The sequence below is a fragment of the Antennarius striatus genome, chromosome 19, assembly GCF_040054535.1.
Source record: "Antennarius striatus isolate MH-2024 chromosome 19, ASM4005453v1, whole genome shotgun sequence".
Classification (NCBI taxonomy): domain Eukaryota; kingdom Metazoa; phylum Chordata; class Actinopteri; order Lophiiformes; family Antennariidae; genus Antennarius; species Antennarius striatus.
This window is the reverse complement of record NC_090794.1, coordinates 13,272,968-13,293,103: the sequence shown is the minus strand read 5'-3', so window position 1 is coordinate 13,293,103 and position 20,136 is coordinate 13,272,968. Positions and strand designations below refer to the sequence as shown.

Sequence of the window (20,136 nt, the reverse complement as noted above, 5' to 3'; positions counted from 1 at the left end):
TGCTTCCTTCCTGTTCCAGATGAGGCATGAAAAAATAAACCCTCCTCTTACGGGTCCCAGACATTCCTTATGCATTTTTAATCAGTCAGGACTGTTAACATAGTGAGAGATGGAGCAATACAACATTATGTTAGTCTTCAATCTGAGGCTGTTGTGGTTTATAAAAGATTCACAGAGCTCATAAAATGTTGAGTGACACTCAACAAGCACCTATAGTTGACTGGAAGGTATATTTTCTCCCATTTGAGAGAATGTGAGAGAGAGTGGAGAGGTAACAGTTAATACATCATCGCAGCCAGATAGGGGATTCCCTATGGAATAGCACGTTGTGGCATATGTAAAAAGTAGTTCATTCCACACTTAGCACACAGTAACGCAGGGGAGATGGGTTTTTTTTTTTTTTGTTAGCTTTAATGGAAATATCTAATGGCTCCCTTCATATCTGTTGAAATAAAATAACGGCAGAAATTTGTGTGACAGATCTAGATTCATGGTATGATCATATTATATTTAAAAAAATTTTTTTTCATGTGTCGCCTGATGATCTTCAACCTGGCCGGCTTCCCTTTGTAATACACACAGACACACACACACACACACACATGCATGCACACACAGACATTAAATATTACACCTCATATCTTAGGAGGTAGTGTGTTTGCACTGTCACACAGAAAAATAGTACAAATCAAGCAGAGAACTCTCATCAGACGGACATGCTGATCACATCGGTGACCATTGTCTGACCAGCGCAGGTGAAAATCTTACATATTTGTGGCTGAATGTGTGTGCATGTGTGTGTTTGTGTGTGCGGGTGTGCGTGTATATGTGTGTTTTGGCATCCCTCCCTAACGCCTGCAGTTTTGCAGATTTCCAGCTCCCCCTCTTAAATTAATCCACCTTTAAAACATGAAACACATGCATCTTATAAAATTTTGCACATTAAATTTTTCCAACAGTCAAACAAAGTCTAAAATACGTATTCAGACCAGTTCACCACAATGACCTCCCGCGATCCTGAACGAGTGAAGGGCTGCAAATCCAGTTGTCCTTTATTTTTTTTATTTTTTTTTTTAGTATATATTTTCCAAGTGAGGGGAAATATTATTGTTAATCTCGGGGTTAGGCTTGTAGCGAGCAACACGGCGTAAATCATTGTGCTGAACACACAGTCAAACATGGAAGCGCAGAAGGACAGAGGCAAGGAGCCATGCATGAAATTAGTTCATTAATCTTTCTATGATAGGCTGTCCTTGTTTGGGGCAAACTCTATCAGCTTTAAACTGAGTGCCCCTTCCTGCCTGACACATAGATTACACTGTTAGTCCGCAGCCGAGTTGTCTGGGAAATGAATGGTCATGCGAGCGGGATAATGCAGTAGCGTGTGTCGCCCAAGTGTTAAGCAGCAACAACAACATGCACAAATGAAGGTCATCAAAAAATGGATGCGTTTAAAAATCTGAATGTATGATTCATATACTGCTAATAACACAGTTTTATGTAGGTTTATAGAGCAAAGACATTCATCAAAAGACATTTCTAAGCACATTTGGAGGAATGTTGTTGAATATAGTTTATTAAAATATAAAAAGTCCTGTAAATCTGCATGTCTTCATCGTCTGCTCAGACCTGGTGGTTTCAGTGTGTACAAACACACACAGATCAGAACCTCTCAGTTTTACCTTCAGCATTAAATCCTAAATTAATATTAATACTTACCAGAATCTATATTTAATTTGTGAATTGTTTTGTCCATATAGTCACTCATAATCCAGCACTGCTGCATATCAGCATCTGTGACATTTAAACAAAACCCCTCTCAACACGATTATTGTAGCGCCGATCAGCGATGTGATTCCGGCTGTAGTTTAATTAATTTTAATTAATTTTATACTTACTTTTAATTGTTTTATTGGATCTCTGTAATGTTCAATTTTACCAAATCTAAACTTTATATGGACAGTGTGTCTTTCATCCTTTCTTTAAATGAGCATCAAGGATGCACCTGATGAACATATTTACTCAATACAACAATCTACCAATATTGTGTGACTATTGATGAACCATTTTTAATTGGTTGTTCTATAAGGACTAATTGTGAAAAATGTCAATGAAACCACTGACAGCTTGTGTTTTGTAACCAACAAATCCAAAATTCAAAGATGTTAGATTTCACTTAATCACATATGTTGGAACCAGTACATTCTTACACTCATTATTTAAAAACAATACATAGAAAAAGTATCTGTAGATCATATTTTGAGCTCAAACTTTAAGTGTGATGCTTTTTGATCAGAGCTGTTCTAAACAAGCTCCCCCCTTTAAATACTATTATAAAGTTCCATCGAGTCAACGGGGCAAGAGTGAAATGGTTGATTATTCCCCAGGGTGATTAATGAATATTAATTTACAAAAATGACCATAATAATGCATATTTTTACGACAATAATAAAACATTTTATATACTAAATATTTTATATACTTTTTACATTATATACTACTAAATATTTACATTCTTACAAAATCTTTCCACCGTTGAACAAGTTAGTAAGTTATTCTACTGCACTGAGCACTGATGCTGCTTTGCGGTAACACACACACACACACACACACACACACACACACACACACACACACACACACACACACACACACACACACACACACACACACACACACACACACACACACACACACACACACACACACACACACACACACACACACATTCCCGTACACAGAACTCCCAGGATATGGCCTCCTCAATGACACTGACACAAGGAGAGATTGCATAGATTTCCCTCATGGATGATGTCTCCTTACCTGGAGTATCAACCCCCCCATCTACATACAAGTCCACCACCTCCAGGAAATTGCTCTCCCTGCAAAGTCAAACACACCCCTAACTGCCTTTTAAAAAGAGACAGAAGAAAGAGGTTATGGGGGGGAAAGAATAAACGAACAGAGACTTAAGCCGTCATTGGGAATCAGAGGGGGATTCATGAGGGACAGTTACAATATTGATTTCATAAATAAACAGAGATGGCCATCGATCCTAATGTTATTTTGCATTTCAATTACTGCCTAGAAACATAACCTTCAAACGTCTGCTTCTCCACAGTAATAACATCCACCGATAATCACAAGCGAGCCTTGTCCGGGGCAAATTGGCTTTTCTCTGTCTCTCACTCTCTCTCTCTTACTCTCTATCCCTTCTTTTTTTTATCCAAATGTGTAAATGACACAACTTTGCATTTGCCTAATGGTATTAGGTCATGGGCTGAATTTCAAGTGAGACTCAAGCTGATACAGTAAGCGCTTTGGTCAATTGACACAATGCAAATTAACGTGGTGAAGAGGAATTAAGTTCACAATGTGAGACCTCTGAAGCTACGATGAGGCCCATTAAATTAAACATGCGGACCGACCCGCACTCCATGATTAGATGTACTGCTTCTTCAGCGTCTGTGTGTGTATGTGTGTGTGTGTGTGTGTGTGTGTGTTAATTTCATTTGATCAATAAAACAAACTCATTCTACGAAGTCCTCTCTGATGCCCGCATTCAGCTTGAACACACGACCGCCGACATGTTCTGATTGAAGAGTTGCTCCAGAGGAGCGTCCATCTACAGCTGATGAACCTGAGTCCTTGACGGGCCGCTAAAGGATATATGTATATATATATACCAGTACGGAGGTCGTGACATGTAATGAAGACATTCTCCCTCTACGCTGCCTCACAGCACCACCATGGAGCTGGGCTGCACCTTCTGCATCTCCATTATTAACACTTGTGAGGAAACGCAGCAGCGACACTCAAAGCTGTCCGCAAGAAGAAAAAGTTGGAGGGAAGTAGGACAAGCGACAGCTCCCCGTCCCACCACCTGCTCCCTCCATCCATCAGCTGACTCAGAGTTTTGTTTGCCCACCCCCCCACCCCCCCCAACAACACCAGCCTTCAGATGTAAAATATGCAGCAGTCTGTCACTGCAGTGACGGCACAGATTGTAAAAGGACGGCCCTCACAAGTATTTCTATGTTAAAATTCAATTTCTGATACGCACTAAAATGCATTTGAAGAATTTTAGCAGCAGCGTTGGATAAGTTTGTTTATTAATCTGAAAACACTGAATGGTATACACAGTGTGAAAATAACACGTCACCATTAGTTTTGACTTTTATATGATGGCAGTATCATGATAAGAATAAACTTTACATTCTACATCCATCAGTAACTCTAGGAAATATGCTACTGAAAAAGTTAAAATATTTACTCTACGACAATGCTTTTCTGTTACTGCATACAAAATTATAATTTTTCGAGTCGCTACCGCTAATTTTCAAGAAAAATTATTGCAATAAAATGTGGAACATTCCATTACTTTGAACTCCTCCCTGCAGTGACGCGGCATGTTAACATGTGACAAGGTAAATGTTTGGACCGTGCTGTTGGTATTTGTTTATTAAGATATTAATGACAGATAGAAATGTTTCTTTGATGCGTGTAAATACTTGTGCAATGAAATGAGATGCAATGCGTGATAAGCTGATGCTTTCCTCCTAACAGACACAGTCAGGTGTTTCCATGAGATGACGCTGCTAAAATTAGACCCCAGGTCAGTGTGTGATTCTGTGGTCTTATCCATATTTGCACACAAATGTGTGAGCATATACTGTATGTGTGTGTGTGTGTGTGTGTGTTTGTGTGTTTGCGTGTGTGTGTGTGTGTGTGTCTGTGTGTGTGTGTGTGTGTGTGTGTGTGTGTGTGTGTGTGTCTGTGTGTCTGTGTGTCTGTGTATATACATCTGGCAACTTGTACTTGTTGGTCTGCATGAATGACACCTGTGAGGACACCAGGTGGGAAGAGACAATAAACTGATTTTTATTTTAGAGTAAACTGAACACTTTCAGTAAAGTTGTGGGGTAATGAGGTATTCGGCCAAAATGTTATGGTTCTACCAAAACTATAGTCATAATCATAACTTTTTTTGGATTATAAAGTCAATGCAAATTTTAAAGATGGGGGAAATTATGTGTTTTCTTGTGAAAGAATATAAAATATTATTTGTTTAAGTGTTATATCCTGAATTTTCAAAAGATAGCATCTGATTTTTATCAAACACCACACAGTCCCATGGACTCTATGTAAGTTTTGGCCTTTAAGTCACACTTTTGACTACGGGGTATTTGGATTTTGGTTCAAGTTAAATGAAAAGCTTATTATATATTGTCAATAAACCTCTCTCTTGAGTATATTGAATACATAATACAATATAGTACAAGATTCATTAAACTCTACATAAATAAATAAAGAACATGGGATTGTGCAATTATGTCTAAAAATACTTTTTTTCTTGCCAAGAGGAAACCTTTGGAAATAAATCATCTCGGACTCATGAGTCTCTTCATGGACGTCTCACCTCGGGTCAGTAGGATGGTCACTGGGCCAGCAGTACTGATTAATGGTTGTTGCTTTGCAGCATAACTAGAGGACAAACCAGACTAAGTCCAGTTTTATGTGACACTAAAACCACAAACTTAAAGTTTCTGGACTCTAAAGCAGTGGAATAAGGTATCATTTACTGTACTTATCGTATAGACTACATGGTAGATGACTCTTTTCTCTTGGAGTCACAGTTTCATTTTGCTGCTTACTCAAAGTTTAATTTCATTGAACATAAAGTAATCAACAAACTGTAGGAACTATGCATATATTTACATGCATCATACAGATGTGTGTGCATGTATGCAGACATTTAGCTAGCAGCTCCTGACTCACCAGAATACACATGCAGATTTTTATATATCTATGTTTACAGAGTAAATATGCAGGTTTACAAAAACACACAGTACACACTAATCAAAACAGTATAGTATAATGTTAAATAATTCCATTATCATATTCATTTCAATGTTTTTAATATGTAGTAAAAATTTTATATCTCAGGAAATGCTTTTTTTTGATGACCCATGAATTAAATTTAGCTTCACAGATTCCGGAGTTTTTATTGTTGAGCAAAACTTTAAAAGATAAAATAAAACAAAAATAAAAAAAATTAAGCATATTTCAGTCTGAAGAGAAATATATTGTGAGTCTAATATTGAGCCATGAAACAAAACATGAAGCAAATGATTTTCAACACATTAATAAAAAAATAAATGTTACTTATATAAAAACAGTCAAAAACACTCCTGTTACTATTTCACTGACAAATTAATTTGCATGTTGTTTTTGATTGCAAGAAATAAATGAATGTTCATTTTTATATTGCGATGCACATTTCGCTGCACTGCAACGGTCTGAACAGTCACTGCTGTCAATCTGAGATTTTTTTTTTTTAGTGGAGTGTAATTTTTAATGCCAGAAAAAAATCTGGAAAGGATGAAAATAGCTGTTAAACTCAGCAAGATGCACATTTTTAATGGTGCGAGAAAGGCCAAGTGCTGTCAGCAGGGAGATGTTGTAATAGGGGACGAATGTAAAAGTCTTCCTTATTTCCTGCAAACAAAAACAAGCTAATTCATTTTTAAAAACTTTTTTGTCTGTTTGAAGACTCTGATGCATCTTTAGACTGAGCAATGTGATGCTATATGTGTTGAATATAACAGAGGATGTGTAGTTTTCATTCATAAAGATCAATGTGAACAAATTCCTAACCACGGTCCTGTAAAAAGTGCTGAGCTGGTTAAAACTTCCAAATACCATCCACAGTATAGGAGACATCAGTATAGGAAAGTCTTTCTGGTACTTAAGTTGTGTCCTAAAGAAATACTAACGACTTTTGCTCCAATTTGAGGTTGACGTTTGTGATTCTCACTTTCTAAATATTTTTAAAACATCTCCTTCAGTAATCAAATAGAAAACTCCTCCCTGTCAATAAAATTTCAACATTTATTCATCATGATCAACAAAATGATCCCAAGGATAAATCACAAGTTAAAAGTGGTTTTAAAAGTAATCAAGGCTTCACTCATACACACAGAAAAGTTCAAGCTCTTATCTGCCTCTCAAGAACACACACACACACACACACACACACACTCTCACACACTCTGGGCGGCAGTACAGTCAGTTTATTTTCCCGGGACACCTCCGGTCTGCGGCTGCTGCCAGAGGATTCTGCTCTGGGTATTGTCCACACTGATCTGCCTGTGGCTCTACGCTGTGGCTGGGTCTAAACCCTAGATCCTGATGAAGAGCTCTGTTGCTTCAGGGCAACCGCCTGACCTGGACTCCCTGTGGGCTCCACTGCTGCAGCTTCTCTAACACCACTGCTGCACCGCCCGGCAGGGCTGAGGAACCCCCTGGTTATTAAAAAAAAAAACTCCCCTAGAGTGAACAAATACTTTTTTTTCCAAAGAGTTCCTCCTCAAGCTTTAGGTTTTTTTGTTTTTTTTTAAAATAATAGACATAAATAAGTAAGAGACAGTTAAGACAAAAACAAAGAAGGGGGACGAGATGTGGAAAAGAGAAGCACCTACTGGTTGTGGTAGCAGAGAGGATCGGGGATGCACAGTTCAGAAACATCCATCAGTCCACGTTTAGCATTCCAGGTTTTGCAATTAAAAAGAGAAAAAACAAACAGTTGGGGGGGAAAAACTGGAGGAGATCAGTTCCTACGTCTCCACATATCTTGATGAAACGTTGGTCAGGTGTTCCTGGGTGTTGTCTCCCCTCCCTCCCCTGTTTAACACCCACACACACACACACACACACACCCACACACACAAACACACACCCACACACACAACAAAAACCTCCTGCCTCAGCCCAACAAACTCCAGTCTGCACAGGTGCTGCACCCTCAGTGTGGCGAGAGGAAGAGTGGAGGCAGCAGAGAGGAAGAGGAGAATGAAGCACGTGTGGATGGGAGGAGAAATGAGGGAAATCAGGACGGTGATGATGGAGAGAGAGAGAGAGAGAGAGAGAGAGAGAGAGAGAGAGAGAGAGAGAGAGAGAGAGAGAGAGAGAGAGAGAGAGAGAGAGAGAGAGAGAGAGAGAGAGAGAGAGAGAGCGAGCGAGCAGGAGACAGAGGGATGGAGAGCAGCGATGGTGAGAACACACTCAGGCTGAGTAAGTCAGTGAGGGGAATGATTCTCCATTGATGACACGGGGGCTCTTGAAGAGCAGAGAGGAGTGGTTTGGTGCATATGGAGCAGCTGCCATTGGTCGCTGCTGGGGAGGGATGTCCTGTGAGCAGCCAATGGCAATGGAGGATTATAGAGAGGGGCCGGGTTAATGGTCAGTGTCCACTCATTCACAAGGGAATACAACACAAGAGACCCCCCAGAGAGAGAGAGAGAGAGAGAGAGGCAGACAGAAAGATGAGGAGTTTCTTTGGACTTGGTGTTTGATGGTAACAGACCAGCAGCAACACGGGGCTCACAGGAGCGATTTAAACACGTCTGTTTACCGCGCTTTAAGAGGCTCAGTGGCAGATCTCAGAGCTAAACTGTTCCTTTTACTACCCCCCCACCCCACCTCCATCCCACTGTAGATCTGGCTTTCCACTGCTTGGTCTGCTTTGAAGGAATGACAGCTGCTTCCCACAGCGTCTCACCAATCACATGGTAAAGAGAGAGAGAGGGGGGGGGGGGATCTATCAATCCCAAAAGAGGCAGGATGTGAGAGGCCCGGAGCGATAATGACCCCCAGATTAACGATGACAGACAAGTTTGAGTGGATCTTTGCCACGTCTGTGTAATGTGGCAGCCATCGGAGGAAGCCCCCCATCACCACCACCACCACCCCTTCACCCCCCCCCCCCCACCCCCCTCTCCAACCCACTTCATCAACCCACATTTTCCTGATCGATGCAAAACCCATCACACACTGTTATTGATCACGGTGTTGCTGTGTCGCCAGAAGCCTCAGGACAGACTCAGTCCCCCCCCCCAACAGTCTTTTAAATAAAAGCAAATTACAAATTTGAACGTTTTCTTTTCATGTCAGTCCGTATCAGAGTCACAGGAGCAAAGGGGCCACTGCTTTATTAAAGGAGCTGTGCATTTTCAATTACAGTTTTGATCAATATTTTTGCATTTAAATGTACTTTCACGTGGATGGGAAAAAAAACCAGGATATTCCCGCTCATCTGATTAAGACATCCAGACATGATCAATAGAAGGGATATGTTTATGTTTTTAATGAGGCAGAGAGAGAAGAATGATGATTTCACATGAGGGTAAAATAGCAGAGACGTAAATAATCAAATAAACATGGATGTATTCTTTTACATGTCAGCTATCTGCCGTCGTGTGGAGTTAAAGCTGCTGGTTTTATTTGAGAGATTTTGCTAACAACCAAAAGAGAATTCATGTCATGTTAGATTCTTTTTTTTGCTTGGTAAAATATTCTCAGGATCATTTTCCAGCTGTGTTTGTGTTGACACTTTTTTTTTTTTTCTCTCGAGCTGGACCATCTTGAAGGTCCTCTCCTCCATCTCCTCCAGCTGCCTCACACAGCAGTGGAACACCTGGCTTCATGGCTTTTGACAGAAAATCTATTGAGCGCCCCGGTCTGTAATCCCAGCGTCAAGCTATCACCAAATGAAGTAACAGTAATCCAATCATTAAATCTGTATTTAAGCAAAACAGATTTCCGGCTCTGAGACAGAATGTGTCCCTGTGAGCGGATCACAGTGAGCCTGGCATCGACACCGGGGCCGCTTTCAGGCGGCACGTTGTGTTCGCATCATAGATTAGCTCTCATTTTTTCGGTTGTTTCCAGTGATCTTCACTGCCTCTCAGTGCTGGAATACGGCTTTAATGTAACAAACACACGAGTAGAGATTTTAATATACAGATTTCTTGTTGGAGTGAAAGAATGTGTTCACGCGTGATTTAAAAAACATGCAACACGAGTCGAAAGCAGAAATCTGAGATCTGCAAATCAACAGCGTGTTTCTAAAATTGAAAAAGAACTCATAGTTAACAGTTGATCAATAGTAGTTCTATATTACCCTGACATGAGGAGGACAATCATCCTGTCATGTAGACTGTACGTAATTAAATTCTTGACTTATGAGCGAACTGTCTCTTTAAACCTGACCTTCTGACCTCTGTAACACGGCTCACCGGGAAAATCACTGCGAGCTGCGTCACAAATGAATCCAGCAACGTGTGCACGGATATACATCCCGAGTTTTAAACAATATATTTAATTTTTTCAGTCAAATGTAGTTAACAAATTGATGAATCTTTAAAGTTGCTGTTTTACTGTCTGCAGTCTGAAAGACAGAAGAAGTTTGAATATAAAGTGTAATTTACTCTTGGTTCAAATCAACCAAACAACAGCAAAAACAAACTCATGACACGAATGAACAAAACACAAATCAATTAATCCATACAAGCAACATGAGTAGAGGAATTAACTCTAAAAAAAAAAGATTTTGTTCATCAGTTTTCAAACACAGATTTAAATTCTTATTCAAAAGGTTTATCAGATTATTTGATTTCAGAATATTCGGATTGAACAATCTTTATAGATTTAAACATCCATCTTAAAAATGTCTGAACCCCCACAGAAAAAACTGTTCATTGATATTTCATAGCAGGCCTATAAATATGGAAGAGTAAAAAGCTTCGACTTCCTCCCCTAGAGTGAACAAATCAACAATATTGCGTCTTTGACCGGCTACTAACATGAAATGCCAAAAAAAAGATCCTGCATCCTTCAGATCTGCCTGGTGCACATTTCCCTCTCACGGCCACACACTTGTTTGGCTGGTGTTCTGGAGGAGTGTGGAGAGGGATAATTACTATAGCCACAGGGCAGCAGTAATCAGCTGGGTGCATTTGTTGTTTTTTATTATGTTCTGCCTTCCTCTCTGGGGCTCGCTGGCTGAGCCTCCAGGAATAAACAGGCCTGGTGGAGGACCGTGGTTGCTCCACTGCCCGTTCACGCTGGGTTAATAAATGCTATTAGCCTCCATCTCTTGCCTCTTAATTTCTCATTTAACAGAGGACAGTTAAAACACAACCAGTGGTGTTAATCAGAGACTCGTAGCGGGTGACGAATATCTTGATTGAGAGCTGAAGTCACGCATTGAGGAAACGAATGGATGCGGGGATTTCTGCACAGACGAAGCTTGATTGTGTGAAATAAATAAATAATCTCTGATATCAAGAATATTCCCTCTTTTATCGTAACTTTAAACAAATGCTTTTTTTTTTTTTTTTTTAATACTCCAACATTTCTGTCTTCTTTCGTCGGCGCGGTCGTGTATTCTGGTGTCGCTATCGCGGCTGTTCATTATAAAGTGTACTCAATCATGGCGAGACACTTTGGTTAAATGCAATCGCCAAATGGCATACATTATCTCGAGGACATTTTTCTAACCGTTGCATCCGGCGCGAGTCACGACTGAGATTCCAAGCGAGACTCCGAGTCTAATCACATCAGATATAAACAAAATCAATCGCGGTGCCATTCTCTAATTTTAAACAGCTCCTTGACACCAGTCGAGTCCTCTGCGACTCGTCTGCATCACCTGCATAACAGAAGCGGGGGGTCTGAACGGAGTCACCTCTAAAGCGTGGCCAGGTCTCGTCGTTGTCTACCACAGGCGGGATCAATACGTTCCTCTCAAGTTCATTGTAATAAGGCAGCTTGCAAAAAAGGGCCTGATGGTGTCAGCTTTTTACTGTTCTATGAGGAAAGAAAAGTGGAAGACTCGAACAGACTGATTTAACAAGAGCGTAAAGATAACACGCTCTTGTTATTTGAATAAGCTCACTTGAAAACCTCACGGTGTCATGTGTTATAACTCCAGCCACTACCTGTCAATCAAGCGCCCAACCAATCACAGCGCATCTGTGAAGGAATCACGTGAACAATATGGCGTAAGGCATCGGACAGCCAGGTTTTTTGTCGCGGTTACGCCTTTCGTCCACACGGAAACGCCAAAAGCCATTATTTATTTATTTATTTATTCATTCATTTATTCTCGTTCCTCGCCAAAGACGCCGACTCCAGTTCTGGGTCAGATGGGGACGAGCTTCCTGCTGGTGGGAGAACTCTGTGATGGGTGCGCTTGGTTTTATAATACCAATACATTTATTTTCGTATGTTTGGTACGAAGTCTGATATTATTGTTTTAGCGTAGAATTTCCAGGGGTTCCCGCTAGTAAAGGAAAACTAATTAGCATTTTACGTAGACAAAACACTGAGGAGTGAAACTCAGATCTGCAGCAATGACTGTGATAAACTTACGATTTGTTAAGTTAAACCAAAAATGGAAGGAATCGTTATTGTGCCACAAAGCTGCTCCTTGACCCGCAGGTCATCGGTGACTCTTCAGTTAGCAGCTTCAAAAATGTTTAACTTCATGCATTCAGTTCGGTGTGGCGTGTTTGATAGGACACTTCAACAATAAAAGAGGCCGTCTCCGTGCATGAGAAATCAGTTGAATGTTGGGATGTATCCTGTTACACATAATTTAGCTGCTTAAGAAATCTAATGTTTCGGTGCATATTTTAAGTAGCTACACAAATACTGGAAAGCATCAAGCATGTATGACAAGCGAGCAAGAGCGAAAAAATGTGCAGTGGATTTGAAACGGCAAGAGCCTGTTTACACACCGCTGATGAATATAATTCTAAAAACAAACATTTATGCAAATCAACCTTCGTTGGCACTAAATCTCATTTTGAAGAGAGCCTCGGCTTCCATACTCGGCTCCCCCCGAGATCCAGGGATGACTTTCATTTAGTCTCACCTCTCCATCCAACTGGGGTCACCCCTGTTGGTATAGCAAGCACAGCAGTCACATTGCTCCACCATGCGCGCAGATTGCTTACTAGTACCGCCTGGAACCTTTCATATTTCCCAGTCAGCATTTTTACAGGATAATTTTGGCAGCCTTTAAGGATATCGCTGCCTTAATAGAGGATAAAAATAAACGGGTGGTGGAAGGGCTATATCAGGCTGGTATAATCTTGTATTCTATATAGTGGGAGCTAAACGTCTGGCTTTGGCTCCATTCAATGAGATTAAACTTCTCCCTAGTTGCTTCCAAAAGACCATTTGTCCTATTTTTAAAACTAGAAAGAGCATTTCAAGCCAAGTATATCTAAAAAAAAAAAGAAAAAAAAAAAAGCCAGTTAAATTGATTAAAATACTACGGTGTAAATGGCAATACACAACAGCTTCAAAGAATGTGCGCTTTGTGTCCCAGTGAGCAAATTCTGGTCAGCAGATTTTCTATAGATGGCCAGGTTTCTGCTTGTATTTGTAAGCTTTGGTTTCCGAGCGTCGTAAGAACATATTGGTATGGGTCTGTGTAGTTCCAGCTTTGACTGACGTCTGTAAAAGAAAGCTTGTCAAAATGTCTCAAAGAAGGAAACAGCTTAATTCAATCAGTGCTACAGCTTTCAAGACCACGAGGGAACCGGCTAATGGTGTTAGAAACTTGAAAAGTTGGAAAAAATAAGCTTGAGGAAGTTCTCGCTACCTGGGAAAGAAGTGTGTTCCTTGAGGCTTTCCTATACTGTATGATAGTAAAAGCTCCACTCTTCTGGGCCTTGTTGCTTCTCTGTGAGCTCAAATGCTGGATTTTAGTTTGTGCTCCTCCCACGAGGGGCAAAGCTTTGCAGAAGTTAGAGGAGGGTTATATGAAGTTCAGTGGAAATGTGGTTTTTTTTTTTTTTTTTTGCCAGTACTCAGCCAACTTTTTTTAATAAAAGACAAGAATATGGATGGAGAAAATCCTGCAGAAGCATGTTTGGAAGAGAGACGATGGGGAGTTGGAGAATATACAGGTTTAGTTAAATGTGAAAAAAGGCTTCTTCTAAATAGACATCCTGTGGGCATTCGCTTTCAGCTCGAGAAAACATGGCTGTCTGCGTCTACGACTGCGCTTCGCAAGCGGAGAGACGTGGGTCTACTGTATAAGGCACACACACCTCGTTTGTTTAATGCGCCCTTCCCCCCCCCTTCCCCGACATTCACCCCCATTAATTCCATGATTGTGTCTTCCTCTCATTTTCTCCCTCGTTATGCATTTAATGTTTCCAATTTGCCGTCATCACAGGAAAACGCCACGAGAAGCTATAAATTCTCTTCTAATTCCAAATAATTAGTATTACACGGACCAGTGGTTTTCAATCAGCGAGATCATCTCAATGATAGATGGTAGGATAACTGGTCATTGGTGAGACATAAATATTGTGTCGTTCAATTAATCTGGTCTAATGAGGTGTCAAAGCTGCCACTCATCCATCAAATACAATTAAGAATAAACACATATGCATGGAGATGGGTAATTAATAATTAGCAAAGCAAAGAAAACAGTATTGGTTTCAGAAGCCACATTTACAGAGCAATTTACCGCAGCTTTTTTTTTTTTCTTTCCTCATTTGACTTTTGGAGTGAGCGAGACAATACGGCGTCAGACGAATTTCAATCACTTCCCTCCCCGTTTTCTGGTCTGATGTCTTCCACACTTCTGATTCTGTCGAGACGTATTCCGTTTTATGAAACCACAACGAACCTCAAAGGGGGGGAATGCCGATGAGTTATTTAAAGTCAAAGTTTGTGGAATGTTTTAAATTATTCAAGTTTATTAAGTCGATTTTTTTTAAAAAACATGAACAATTATTTGTTATTAATAGAATTGTTTTAGTGTTTATTGTAAATTTCGTTATAGTACCGATCGTATCAATGACACAAAGATTGTTAGACTTAAATTTATATTACTAGGTGTCAAGCACTCATATGTATGATTCCTGAATTAAATAACAGTAAATTAGTTCATGTTGTTATACAAATGTTAATAGTTAATATGAAGCTTTTGAAATATATTTCAAACTTTTATTAATTTCTTATAAAAGTCTGTTCTGGCTGTTGAATTTATTCGAGGATACGGATAACTGAAAACTGAAACTTCCCTACACAATTTACTATTTATTGATGATGATAAAAAGACAAAAACCAACACCTGATGCAACTTAAGGTGTGTCAGATGTGAGGCTGGAGGCAGAGGAGGAATTTACTCGAGATCTAAGGAGCAGACAGGAGAGGAAACATCAGCATCCTGAATAGCTGAGTGTCAGGTGTGTGTGTGTGTGGGAGGTCAGAGTCACACACACACCCCCCGGGAGAAGCATTGAGGATTAACAAGTAGACTTCACCTTCACCTCTCCAAAACACACACACGCACACACACACACACACACACACACACACACACACACACACACACACACAGACACACACATACACACACCGAGTCCTTTATCACTCTTTGGTAACACTTGAGGACTCTGAGGTCTAGATTTAAGACACATTAAAAGTCAATTTATATTCTAGTAATATAAATATGATAATAAATATATCACTACTGTGAAACACTAAGTAAAATAGAAGCACAAAAATTAACCAACAAGCAGACATGATAAACAACCTGAACCAGTGTGACCTAACTTGACCTAACTGATTTACACACCCCTGAATTGAATGAATGTTTGTCAGGTTTCTGCAGAGCTTCATAAGAAGCTGAAACAGGTGAGTCAGAATGACGAGCGTGCATTATGGTCTGTAAAGGCAGATTTCAAGCTGTTGTCTGATATTCTATTATCCAAGTAAATCTTGTAATTCTAAACATCATCAATTGAAGAGTAAAGTTGTTCATTTGTTTTTACATGTTGTAAATCTGTGTTTACACGGCTCTCTTTTCCAAAAAAATATTTTATTTTTCAGGAATATGTTCAAACCTGAGACATTTTGATAGGTCGAGACCTTAATTTTTAATAATTCGAAACGCTTTATAACTTATTGATTGAGGCGGAGCTGATTATACATTGCAGCCACCGTAGTAACAGTTAAAGAAGAAAATAAAGTTCAGAAGATAAACTGTATTAATAAACTGGTTTACATAAAAAAAACACTAAAAAAACATTAAAGTACTTCAGAATTTCTGAAAAGTCAAAAAAGTGTGACCATTTTTTTACAGATTGGGGCTGCAATTTGGAAAAATATTAAAATATCATGATTTGAAAAGTGGGACAGTTGGTCAAGCGCCACCATCAGGATTCTTGTCCAGTCAGGCTTCCTGAGATTAGACCAATGTTTTTTTTTGGTAGGTTTCATTTTTTGGGAAGGCAGATTTTATAGTAGACATAAAATATTACCAAACACCTTTGGAACCATTTACAGCCCTACAGAATCAACTGTCAGTCCACACTCAGCAGAGTTAGCTTTTTCAAAAGGATATAAAACTATATTTAAAAAAACAAACCAGTGATCTAAAATTATATCACCAGTACTTAAATGCTCCAGCAAAAGAAGTGCACTCCAAACAAGTGAATTCCAACAACTCATTTTTGACTTAATTAAATTTATGAACATGAGTAACTCCAAATATTTTGGAGGATGAAGCCATTTGGGGTTTTTTATAGACCAAGATAATGAAATGAGTTTGACTATAAAGACAAACCTTTCATCTAAATGAATACAGCTGGGCCTGGAAACAGAGGAACAGACTCTTTCAGAGGGCTCCTAAAGGGTGATGGATAGATTTTTTTTTTTTTCTGGACCGAAAAAGGGGGATAACATTTATTCTGTAACTTAGGATTTTGGGGGCTGTCACCAATACTTTGTCTTCATCTCTTTCTTAAGCCCAAAAGGCTCATTTTCCAAAGAAAGACATTTCTTGCAGTGTTCATTGGCTTCTATTTTCAGAAGGCAGTCGAGCATCCTGTCAGAATTACCGTCCTACGGGGACGAAATCCCCAGAATGAAAATTATTTTTTAGGCCAAATTCAAAGCATAACGTTCCATTCTATGTGTGCTCCTGTCAAAAGTTTACATCTGAAAGTGTCAAAAGTAGAAATATTCGTGAACCACCTGCGTCTCCTGTCAGCTGAGGGTTTTCCTCATTGAGATCCTGCTGCTGACAGCTGACGCCTGTGGAACAGAACAGCTCACGTTTCTATTACAACCCTTCACCTGCTGAAACTAACGTAGGTCCTTAAAACCTTTTTATGCACAAATAACCTGTAAAGGCAGGAATAATGTTTTCTGTGAGCACTAACAGTAAATGCAAAAGAAGTTTGGATTTGTGAGATTCCATGATAATTATTTATTTATTTATTTATTTACAGTTATTCCATCCATCAGTAACAGAAAAACAAATCGACTGACTGTTAATGAATTTGACGCATTTACACCTTTCATTCATTTTCTGTCAGAAAACAACTAAAAGAACAGAACGGAATCTTTCAAACGGACTTTCAGTTTGTGTAAGTTTAATGGTCCTTGATGTGAAAAAAGAACATTTTCTGTGCCACATATCTGATCAATTTGCAGAAATGTTAATAGTGAAAGTATTAAAATTAGTAAAACTTTCATTGACAATAATTTTTATTTGTTCTCTGCTGAAAACATTAAATCTTTCGCCAACGTTCAAGTCTTTTGATGCCTAAGCTCAAAGAAACGAGTTTCACAGTCCAAACCATCATATAGGTTAAAAGAAAAAGCATCCCAGCAGATGATGATACAGACAGAGATGTTGCTTCAGCCACAGTTCAGAGGTCATTACCCAGAGGCACTGGGTCAACAGACAGGAGCAAAATCAATAAATAATTTCAGCGTTTCAGAGGGTGTTTCCTTAAAACAAGTCAATATCTAAATTTACTGGGTTTGCTCTGAGTTAATCCCCAACATTTCAATTTCAGAGTGAAAATATAGATCAATGATTCATCTGTAAATTCTTTATCTTCTGCAGGTTGTGTGAGACATTATCAAGTGTTAAAATGAATCAGCATCGATAAGAACTGAATTTTTTTTAGTTTTAGTTTAAACTTTTTTAAGATTAGATTTTAAATTCAACACATAAATAACACATCTTCAATGTGGAACATTTGGGGGGCGAAATTCACTTCACCTGACCACATGGAGACTTCATCCAGTTTTTAACGGCAAAGGGTTGCGTTATGTCAAGTTCATGGAAGGTTTACAGCCACCACACGTCACACCCTGTTATACAGGCAGGCGGATGGGCAACCCCTGCCTTCCCCACACCGAGATGCCAGACAGAAAAAGGCAACAAATCAATAGCGGCGTCTCTTATGGAGATGACCCGACTGCAGCTCGGTATGATAATGTCCACAGATCCACTCAAGCGTTGAGGATGCACCCAAAGAGGGGCTTCTTTTACCGACAGGCAGGTATGATCGACTAATCAACTGCTAAATTAGAAACGACAACATCATACGGCTCGATGTCGCTGCTGAATTCTCCCCCAAGTCCTGAGAGCACCTACGGCCCATGATGATTGTCATACATAAATGTTACACCTTCTTCCATAACCTGGCAATTATACTGCCTGTAAAAACTTCAGGCAATATCTCCTTAAAAAAAAATAGTAAAAGACCCATTTTTAGGATTAGATATGGCTAACTTTTATGTGGAGCATTTGAATATGAAAAGGAGACTGGTGGGGGGAGTGCAGGAGCCCAGGGGACCCAAACACAGACTTCCTCTAAAATGTTAATCGTTTGGCTAATTGAAGGTATGTTCTTTGTCGGCTCTGCGTTTTGGAGGGTCCCATCTATGGGCTGATTGAGCACAAGGTAGCAGGGCTTTCAGATGTTATTGTATTTGACTGCCGCTGCACCGGGGTGCCTGTGGATTTAGGAGCTTTTAAGATAAGTTACGGGTGGGGGTGGGGGGGAGGGCATGCACGCACAAGCACAAACGTGCATGGTGCCATGCATGTATACCCACCCATGCCCACACATGCACGCACGCACACACACACACACACACACACACACACACACAAAAAATGTACATGCCAAACATTAGCATTTCAAAAGAGCATAATTGCCTGGGGCGGCAGCGGGGGGAGCGTGGCCTCAGGATTCCCCAAGAGCGCCTGTGAAGTTAACGAATCACGAGTCTAGAGGCAGCCGAAGCTCCTCTTTCATACAAGCATATTCACACCAACATCCTCCTGAGAAATAAGCAGGTAGAGTAGTCGTACACCTTGACACAAACAACCCATTTACGCCTCGTTCCAGTTCAGGCAAAAAAAAAAAAAAAAAAAGAAAAACTCTTTTTACACATTGTTGGAGGACAATTTATGATAGTTGAACTCGAGTTATCATCCAATTTGTATTCATGCTGACCAAAATGGGGTATAAATCCGACCAATGTGTTTTTGTACGCTGTGATGCTGATATTTACATGAACTCATTCAGACGTAGTTTCGGTTGCCGCTTCTTTTGTCGTCGTACCGTCAGAGTCGAACCTTCTGCGTGACTCTGTCAAGGACATCATAAAAAAAAAAAAATTTCACATTTCAGGTTCAAGAGCAAAAAATGCGTTTACTCCCTTAAAACATTATCCATGTTGTTCAGGTTTCCCTTTGAACATAACTCTTGTGACCCGTGGTAACAAAACACGTTACATTTATAAATACTAACATTCTATCTTCCTATCTGTCCAAAAATGTCTGGCTTAAATTGTTTTAATCCCTTCAAAGGAAGTTTTCTTCCACAAATTCAATGTTATTGGTTACATAAATGCATAAATCCTTGTATGTTAACTCAGTTTTTATATTAATGGTTAAAGACAGCTTTTTAATACACACTTTGTGTTTATTCAAGGACTCAAACTGGAAATTTTATCCATAAAATTCATGCATATCAAATTGTGTTTTCTGTCTCTGTAATCAGGTTACTCAAACGGTCTTATTATGATGTTAAAAACAACTTCTATTGCGATTTTTTTTTACGATATGTTATTTTACGTTAAAATATGGGGATCAGTGTGCTGACCCTCATGTTTCTGGTTTTTTGTTACAGCTTCTTGTCCTCTCAGTGGACTGCAGAATGATTTAGTCAATAAATATTTTTCTTCTGAGGGTTGGTCACACGAGATAAGGTTTCTGACAGAGACAGAACATCATGGAATTCAAGATGATTCTTATTAATGGTAAAACAGCAGGTCAAGCAGCTAAATCAACTTTTGAACAAGAGCATTTTTCCTGCTTGACCCGTCAAGGAACTGCAGCGACCAAAAGTGTAAATGCATACAGTTTGATAATTAAGACTGTTAAAGTAGTTTTTAGTATTTATTTATTTGTCCCTTTATCAGATTGATGATGATGCAAATGTAACTTTTTTGTTTTAA

At 39.5% G+C, this 20,136-nt stretch overlaps 1 protein-coding gene across 1 annotated transcript in view; it reads right to left on the bottom strand.

Annotated features, from left to right (window-relative positions):
* LOC137613337 (steroid hormone receptor ERR2-like) overlaps positions 1–7,609 on the bottom strand; it is a 30,357-nt gene extending 22,748 nt beyond the window's left edge. Inside the window, exon 1 of the mRNA XM_068342475.1 lies at positions 7,482–7,609. Within this exon, the coding sequence (XP_068198576.1) occupies positions 7,482–7,531 (50 nt within the window). The 5' untranslated portion in view covers positions 7,532–7,609. The remainder of the gene's footprint in view (positions 1–7,481) is intronic.
* Positions 7,610–20,136: the final 12,527 nt, after the last annotated feature.